General features: G+C 42.4%; 2 protein-coding genes across 2 annotated transcripts; both read left to right on the top strand.

Annotated features, from left to right (window-relative positions):
• The first annotated feature begins 4,439 nt into the window (after positions 1-4,439).
• LOC147990057 (protein Rf1, mitochondrial-like) lies at positions 4,440-5,414 on the top strand. Its single transcript, XM_087547348.1, has one exon. The coding sequence runs from the start codon at positions 4,440-4,442 to the stop codon at positions 5,412-5,414; it is 975 nt and encodes a 324-aa protein (XP_087403474.1).
• Positions 5,415-5,426: 12 nt separating this feature from the next.
• LOC125546963 (uncharacterized) lies at positions 5,427-8,935 on the top strand. Its single transcript, XM_087547333.1, has 3 exons — positions 5,427-6,854; positions 7,214-7,766; positions 7,849-8,935. The coding sequence occupies exon 1, from the start codon at positions 5,427-5,429 to the stop codon at positions 6,744-6,746; it is 1,320 nt and encodes a 439-aa protein (XP_087403459.1). The 3' UTR covers positions 6,747-6,854; positions 7,214-7,766; positions 7,849-8,935.
• The last annotated feature ends 585 nt before the right edge of the window (positions 8,936-9,520 follow it).

Raw genomic sequence — 9,520 nt, 5'->3', positions numbered from 1 at the left:
CTTTCCCGTATGGCCCATTAAGGCCCAATACGAATTCCCGTAACTCCCCGGTACTCCCGAAAATACCCGAATCACGCGGAACCTTTCCGATGTCCGAATATAGTCGTCCAATATATCGATCTTTATGTCTCGACCATTTCGAGACTCCTCATCATGTCCCCGATCTCATCCGGGACTCCGAACTCCTTCGGTACATCAAAACACATAAACTCATAATATAACCGTCATTGAACTTTAAGCGTGCGGACCCTACGGGTTCGAGAACTATGTAGACATGACCGAGACACGTCTCCGGTCAATAACCAATAGCGGAACCTGGATGCTCATATTGGCTCCTACATATTCTACGAAGATCTTTATCGGTCAAACTGCATAACAACATACGTTGTTCCCTTTGTCATCGGTATGTTACTTGCCCGAGATTCGATCGTCGGTATCTCAATACCTAGTTCAATCTCGTTACCGGCAAGTCTCTTTACTCGTTCCATAATACATCATCCCGCAACTAACTCATTAGTTGCAATGCTTGCAAGGCTTATAGTGATGTGCATTACCGAGTGGGCCCAGAGATACCTCTCCGACAATCGGAGTGACAAATCCTAATCTCGAAATACGCCAACCCAACAAGTACCTTCGGAGACACCTGTAGAGCACCTTTATAATCACCCAGTTACGTTGTGACGTTTGGTAGCACACAAAGTGTTCCTCCGGTAAACGGAAGTTGCAGAATCTCATAGTCATAGGAACATGTATAAGTCATGAAGAAAGCAATAGCAATAAACTAAACGATCAAGTGCTATGCTAACGGAATGGGTCAAGTCAATCACATCATTCTCCTAATGATGTGACCCCGTTAATCAAATGACAACTCATGTCTATGGTTAGGAAACATAATCATCTTTGATCAACGAGCTAGTCAAGTAGAGACATACTAGTGACACTCTGTTTGTCTATGTATTCACACATGTATTATGTTTCCGGTTAATACAATTTTAGCATGAATAATAACATTTATCATGATATAAGGAAATAAATAATAACTTTATTATTGCCTCTAGGGCATATTTCCTTCAGCGCGGTGGGCGGCTGGCCGCCGGCACCCGCTCGGCCCATATCTGGGCCCTTTTGGGCCCCATCTGGGCTGGGTCGGGCCTGTGGTCCGGGGCGCGACGGCGTAGCTTCCTGGTGGTGAGGCGAGGCGGCCGTGGTTGCGGTGGTGATGGCTTCGGCGGCCGACGTGCTGCAGCGTGGTTGCAGGGACTGTCCGGACCCGTTGGGGTCCGGCCGGGCCAGTGGTGGCTTGGCAAGTCCCTGTCGCTATGTCCTGTCGGATGCGTTGCGGTTGCCGCCGAGCCCGGTGTCCTCTCGTCCTACCTCCAGGTCTCGTGTTGGTGGCCTCAGTGAGACGGTGAAGATGGTGCGGTATCCGTGGTCACAGGCTGGTGGGCGGCATGTTGGGCGGTGCGCTTCCGTTTGTCTGGGGTGGCGGCGGTGGTTCCGGGGCGGGAGAAATCTCTGGCGGCTCGTTCGCCACCGGCACGGCTACGCCCGTGGGCGTTGCCGGACCCTCCTGAGGGGCGTCGGTGATACCCCTTCCCCACTGCCATCCGCATACCGAGGGAAACCCTAGGACTTGTCCGGGCAACGGCGTCGTCGTCGTCGCTTTCTTCATGAAGATATTGCTTGGTACACGAGGCTTCGGAGTGCTTGGCGGGCGGTGGTACTTCTCCGAAGGGTGCAGCGAATGTCGGCCATCTTTGCTTAGTTGAGATGCCGGCGTCGGCATTTGTTTCCTTTTTCTTTCTCTCCTTTTTATTTTGGGCTTGTTTGTGTTGCGGCCCCAGCCAGCTGGTTGTATCGGTTGGATGTTGCTTTATAATCTAAAGCGGGGCGAAACACTTTTTCTCAATTATATTATGTATCATAATATATTTAGTATTAGTTTCATTCCACATAAAATGACACACGGCTACATTCGACAACTTGCAACAAAATATTCTTTTGACATCATGAATGTATTTTGAGCGGAACATAATTTCCTATTTAATACTCATATCACATTCACATAAAACTACAACACGTCGTCTTTGCACAAAAAAAACATCTAACTGTAACTATAGCTTGTGACTAAAGTTTTCATTTGGTCGATCCATTATACTCCCTCCGTTTTTATTTAGTTCGCATATTAGTTTTGGTCAAAGTCAAGCTTTACAAACTTTGACCAAGTTTATATATAAAAATATTAAGATATACAATAACAAATCAACAACATTAGATTTATTATTAAATGTACTTTCACATCGTATAGATTTATTATGATAAATGTCTATATTGTTTTCTATAAACTTGGTCAAACTTTACGAAGTTTGATTTCAGTCAACTCTAATATGCAGAGTAAATAAAAACGGAGGGAGTACCATTTTTATTGAACAAATTTAATACTCCTTCCGTCCCATAATGTAAGACGTTTTTGCAAGATATGTTAGCTTGCAAAAGCGTCTTATATTATGGAACGGAGGGAGTATATTATTATGTATTGTTTTCATACAATGCCCTACTTTTATAAAAAAAAATGAAAATGGTGCAATAGGGGTTTTCCATGACGTTTTTCACTCTAAAAAAAGTAAAAAATAAATCATATCACATAAAACTACAACCAGCTCCGACGACAGCTTGCAACTAAAAAAATTATCCCGGTATGAATGTAATATATTCAAATGGTACATAATTTCATATTGATTTAATATCACGTAAAACTACGACACTCCACTTTCCAGACCAAAAAAAGGTAAAACATGTAACCATCTGTCCGATGAACCTCAATGTGATTAATAAATATGGTCAATAGGTTTTAATAATTTATCTATCTATTATTAAATACTAAAACCATAGTACGGTAAAAAAAAGTACAGAGATGTGCTAGAAATTCCCATAAACAAAAACACATGCCGATCGATCATCTCTCTATTAGTAGATCACAATTGCTAGATCTGCGTAACCTCACCTAAATCGGTTGTACTTGTTAGATCTACATAATCACATTCTATAGATTCTCTTAATTGTGTCTAATAATTCCATAATCTTTAGATCTACATTATTATATACTCTCTCCGTCCTAAAATAAGTGTCTTAAGTTTAGTACAACTTTGTATTAAAATTAGTACAAAGTTGAGACACTTATTTTAAGACGGAGGAAGTATAACTGATTATACATGTTAAATCTACGTAATGTCCAAATCATGCTAGCAATGCATTTCCTCTTATGAGTTAGATCTAACCCCTTGATTGTCGTTTTACAGTTAACGGTCCACATGAACTACACCCATATGTTTTACTCTTTGTGGTATTTTCTAGCCAACCTCTCTATTTTTTCTCTCTCTAGATTGTGCTTTAGTATATAATAATAATAGATCTTAATCATTAAACACGCAAAATATACTTACACTAATCACATTATTACATCCGTTTATTATCTAAACAGATCACATCAGTTTGATCTACATAGCCATGCCTAAACATTGCAATAACTACAACGGATAGATAATCATAGTTGCACTTAGACATCTCTCACATGAAAAGTATTTTTAAATGTTCATGTTATTTTTTTAGTTCAATCATAAATGATAAGTACATGTTATGCTAATTTAAAATTTTGAGTGCTCAAAACAGACATCAATGACGATATTCATATTACGATTTACGATGTGTAGATAAACACTTTATCGGCAATGTCGACAGTAGAAACTCATTTGGGGTGACATGTAAAAGAAATGTTCGATGAGTGATTAGGCACCCACATAAGCATAGGAGTATGTTTATTTGCTAATCTTTTTGTTTAATTTTATAAAAGACGGATTTCACTGTATGAGAAATAAAAAAATCACACGAGGAGACCATTGTACCCGTTTCCGATTTGTTACAACGGAGACTCCTCTCAGTCACGCACCTCTCCTCACCATTCCACCAGCGCGAACGCGAAGGCCGTGCCCGGAAAAATATCAGGTACTCCCATCCTTGGGATACTCCTGGTGCTCCAAGTTTAAAAAAATGACTCATAAATGTTTAAAAAAATCAGAAAAAAATATATGAATGATCGCAAGGAATGTAACTACAACCCATAAAAAATTCAGATCCAAACTCGAAGTGCACATTAAGAAACAAAAATGTGAAATCTTGCATGAATAGTGTAAAGAAAAAGACAGAACCAACACTGGCACTATTCACATCTGGATTTCACATTTTTGTTTCTCAATGTACATTTCGAGTTTGGACCTGAAATGTTTAGGAGTTGTAGCCACATTCCTTGCGAACATTCACATTTTATTCCGAAATTTTTGGAAATATTTAAGATATATTTTTAAACATGGAGCACCGGGAGTATATAAGGATATTCTCCCGGCCGTGCCCATCCCATGCCTCGCCTCTACCCCACCACGCCCATGCTCCGCCTCCTCCCCCTGCCTTCACGCCGCTGGGATCCCCGCGGGGCCTTTGCCTCAGCCACGGAGCGCGTCCGCGCCGGGACGCTCAGCCCTGAAGACGCACACCACCTGTTCGACGAATTGCTACTACAGGCCAACCCCGTCCCCGAGCGCTCCCTCAACGGCTTCCTTGCCGCGCTCGCCCGCGCTCCGTCCTCCGCTGCTCTCAGAGATGGACCCTCCCTTGCTCTCGGCCTCTTCAACCGCGTCTGCCGAGAAGAAGCAGGACCGCGGGTGGTGCCGCCCACAGTCTGCACATACAACATCCTCATGGACAGCTGCTGCCGTGCACGCCGTCCGGACCTAGGCCTTGCCTTCTTCGGCCGCTTCCTCAGGATGGGCCTCAAGGCAGACCAGATCGTCGCCAACAACCTCCTCAAGTGCCTCTGCCACGCAAGACGGACAGATGAGGCTATCAACGTGCTGCTTCATAGGATGTCTGAGTTCGGATGTGTGCCTAATGTCATCTCATACTCTATAGTACTTAAGAGCTTATGTGACGATAGCAGGAGCCAGCAAGCGTTCGACCTGCTCCAGATGGTGAGGAAAGAAGGAGGTGCCGGCTCCCTCAATGTGGTGGCATATAGCACAGTGATTCATGCTTTCTTTAAGGAAGGGGAAGCAAGCAAGGCATGTGATCTATTCCATGAGATGATGCAGCAAGGGATTGTGCCTAATGTGGTGACATATAGCTCGATTATTGATGCCTTGTGCAAGGTCAGGGCAATGGACAAGGCAAAGTTGGTCCTTCAGCAGATGGTTGATAATGGTGTTCGACCAAATATGTATACATGGAACTCATTCATGTACTCCCTTTGCAAGAATGGAAGAAGCAAAGAAGCTGCAGAATTTTTTGACTCCATGACCTCCAAGGGCCTTAAACCTAATATCGTCGTGTACTCTACTCTTCTTCACGGGTATGCTAGCGAATGATGCTTAGCTGATATGATTAATCTCTTTAATTCAATGGAAGGCAATGGTATTGTAGCTGACTGCAATGTTTTCAACATATTAATTGATGCATATGCTAAATGTGGAATGATGCATGAAGCTATGCTCATATTTACCAAAATGCGGGAACAAGGAGTGAGTCCGAATGTATGCACCTATGCAACTGTAATAGCTGCACTTTGCAGAATGGGTAGGCTGTCTGATGCAATGGGCAAATTAAATGAGATGATTGCTACGGGATTACAACCGGACGTGGCTATTTATACATCCCTAATTCAGGGCTTCTGTACACATGGTGATTTGGGGAAAGTGAAGGAGCTGGTTTCTGAAATGATGAACAAAGGTATGCCTCGTCCAAACATTGTGTTCTTCAGCTCAGTAATAAACAGTCTATGCAAAGAAGGAAGAGTTACAGATGCACACAGTATCTTCGACTTGGCTATAAACATTGGTGAGAGGCCTGACGTTATTACATTTACTTCACTGATTGACGGATATTGTTTAGTTGGCAAGATGGATAAAGCATTCAAAGTACTTGATGCCATGGTATCAGCTGGCATTGAGCCTGATGTTTATACATATACTACCCTTCTTGATGGCTATTCTAGAAACGGAAGGATTGATGATGGGTTGACACTATTCAGCGAAATGATGCATAAAAAAATTAAACCTACAACTGCTACATATGGCACCTTACTAAATGGGTTGTTTCGTGCTGGGAGAACTGCTTCTGCGAAGAAAATGATCCATGAGATGATTGAAAGTGGAACAACAGTGAGCCTTTCAATATACGCTATAATTCTTGAAGGACTTCGTAGAAATAATTGCACTGATGAAGCAATCACGCTGTTCCAGAAAGTACGTGCAATGAATATAAAATTGGATGTTGCAATACTCAATACCATGATCAATGCAATGTTTAAGGTTCAAAGAAGAGAAGAAGCTAATGATTTGTTTGCTTCAATATCGGCCAGTGGATTGGTACCTAATGCTTCTACCTACCGCACAATGATAACAAATCTTCTAAAAGAAGGATTAGTGGAAGAAGCTGAAAACATGCTCTCATCAATGGAGAAGAGCTGTTGTGCTCCAGACTCTCGTCTTATTAATGATACCATCAGAATATTATTGGAACAAGGTGAGGTCGTCAAGGCTGGAAATTATATGTCTAGAGTTGATGGCAAGAGCATCTCACTTGAAGCTTCAACTACTTCGCTGCTGATACGTCTCTTTTCAAGGGAAGGAAAATATAGGGAGAAAATAAAATTGCTCCCTGTAAAGTATCAATTTTTTGGTGGAGCTACAGTTGAGTAGTGCATTGTGTTTGGGCATAACTCCTCAGAAGGCTCAGTTCAGTTATTGTGTGCCATCAGGCCCTCTTGTTGGGTTAAGGAATTCCGATTACTTGCTTGTAGAAAATCGGTCAGTCATTCCTTCATTCAGTCCATTTTTGTTTTCTTGTTATATAGTATTAATTAATAGAGTTGTTCAATCATCCAATTTCTTAATTTGTTATTCAACTGCAAACCATAAACTGTGTAATTCTTTCTTAAACTTCTGTTTCCCTTGCAAATTAGGCACCACATTACATGATATACAAGTATCCAACATGTGCATTATGATTATCGAAATAACTAACTACATGACTATGCTAGGCTAAACCCACTACAATTGTAATTCTAGTACCATTTACATAGTGCACTTTACATGATGAGTAAGCAGTGAGTGTTTACGATATAAAATGTGATGAATACTAATTGTTATTGTTTTTCATGTTTTAGGATGGGATTTGCATCATTGTTAATAGCCTGATGCATCTGAAATGAAATACGGAGTACTAGACATATGCCTGCACAATTCCATCCAATGTCTGAAGTTTCCTCCAAGTAATATTGTTGTAATCTCGTACTGCCATAGAGTATTTTTATTTGGGTAACACCATCACGAAGGGTTATGATGTACCAACCTCAAATATTAATTGTAGGTATCACTTCCAGAATAGATGATGCACCCTGATAAAAAGTCTTGTGTTCCTAGCTCATGTATTTTTGGTCTGTGGTTTTGGAGGAATGGAGGTTCACATTGATGTTGCCTCTATGCTCTATGTGCATGTTCTATGCCAGGAAAGTGCTAAAGAAGAATACGCGCACAACATTGCTAAGCTCTCGTAAACAACTACTAAAGTACAAGTTGGAGAGACCTAAGGATCAGCATAACCTGTACTGGAAACAGTATGCTCCCAATGATTTGCTGTACAAGGAAATCGGAGTATTTCATACTTCTTTCCTGTTTTTCAGAGAGGATGAAAACTAACAAATTTTGAAAAGCTGAAAGGTGATGTTAAAATGGTCATTTCTCTTGTAGTTAAAATCTCTTGGTAGTAACTACTAGAAAGGCCATTTCACTTCCCATGCAGGTTCCAGATAGCTAGAGCTGCCAAATGCTATTGAGCCAAGGATAACACATGAGATGAAACACATGCTGCTGGCATGCTAATAGCGAGGAACAAATAGAAGATGCTCTTAATTGTATCATGGAATGCTGTCAGCTATTTTTTACAAGACATTACGGGATCTTTTTGGGCAGCGAGTTAAGGATGTGGTACTGAATTTTCTGAAAACAGATACGTTATCCGTATGGGGAGGCAATGGTGACCCTCACCCCGATAGTCAAAAATCCGATGAGATTAAAAGAGAGTTCAGCCCATAATCTCATTTATCGTTCCTTATAAAATTATCTCCAAGGTTTTGGTGAATCTCCCGGAATTAGTTTTACCTGAACTAATTCAGAGTGCCTTCTTATCAGGAAGATGGGGAAGATTGATGACAAACAACATCCTCCTGTCTTTTGAGTTTACACAGCATATTAGGGGTAAGAGGAAGGGAAAATAATTGTTGGCTGGGGTCAAGCTTGATATGAACAACGCGTAAGACTGTGTAGAGTGGAGCTTCATCAAAGGTATGATGCTAAAACCGTTATCTCCATAGCTATCATCTATGCTGAGGGCCTGTCCGTGTTTATTAATTAGGTGAATACAGTTAGATCCATTGATGGCGTTCACTAGTGTGCTACTGCTCTTGGCATAAACCATTTATATGAGGATGATCCTGTGGTGTTGATGAACATTTCAATTTGAGAAGGCAGGTGTCCTAGGGAGGATCATTTCCCTGTAAGAAGATTGTTCTTTACTTTTTTGTGGGGGCTGTATGAGAGATTGTTCTTTACTTTTTTGTGGGGGCTGTATGAAGATTGTTCGGGGCAGATGGTAAACAAAGAAAAAAAATGTTCAGTCGCAATATTCATGCGTCGAGGGATTCTAATCCAATATGTTTCCTCGAAAAAGTTGTTGGTGCAACCTGAAGACCACTAACAAAGGAGGAGGCCACAACTTCCACTACATGTGCTGATTTTTCAAATTAGAAACCTTGCTGGCTCCTCGTGAGTTGAATTTATTTTTTGACAGTACTAGTTGAATTGTTTGTGTTGCAGAAACTTAACCAAGCGTAGGCCCATTCTCTAGTGCTACATAATCCACCCTTGATTTAGGTGTGATGGTTTGGTTTGCGGCCCGCCCTTTGATTTTGTTGAAGATTCCGTGAAAACACTACGCCCCATACAAGAATTTTACAGTGACCCGGAGGGGCCTCTCAAACGGTCCTTAAATGCCCAGACTGACCGGCATCCCTCATATCCAGCCCAAATATGGGGTAGATATGAGGGTGTCTGGGTACGCCCGTCACGTCGGCTTGACGGCGTGATCCCACACGGAAATGATCGGAAACCGGGCGGTCCAACGAACACCGCGTCCGTTGCTGCAGTGTGAACACCGCGTGGCGCCGCTCCGATTCGCCGCCTAAGACGAAATTCGGCTATTTAAGCCGGCCGGCGTCCCGCAACCCTAACCCAACCCCCTCCCTCTCTCCGTGCCGCCAGTCTGAGTCCATCCACCTCCTCCCTCTCCCGCTCCAGCGCTCTGTCCACGCTCCGGCACTCCACCATGGTCCAGAGCAAGGGCACGTACTATGCCATGCTGACGCCGGAGCGCCACTACGAGATCCAATAGCAAATCCGGGCGGGCGCGCGCCGCC

Source organism: Triticum urartu, chromosome 1A, assembly GCF_056163025.1.
Source record: "Triticum urartu cultivar PI428250 chromosome 1A, HENAU_Tu73, whole genome shotgun sequence".
NCBI lineage: Eukaryota > Viridiplantae > Streptophyta > Magnoliopsida > Poales > Poaceae > Triticum > Triticum urartu.
The sequence above is the reverse complement of the archived record's forward strand: the minus strand, read 5'-3'. Positions and strand labels throughout refer to the sequence as shown.

Coding starts and splice junctions, on each gene's coding strand:
- LOC125546963 (XM_087547333.1), top strand. CDS start 5,427: ATGATTAATCTCTTTAATTCAATGGAAGGCAATGGTATTGTAGCTGAC.
- LOC147990057 (XM_087547348.1), top strand. CDS start 4,440: ATGCTCCGCCTCCTCCCCCTGCCTTCACGCCGCTGGGATCCCCGCGGG.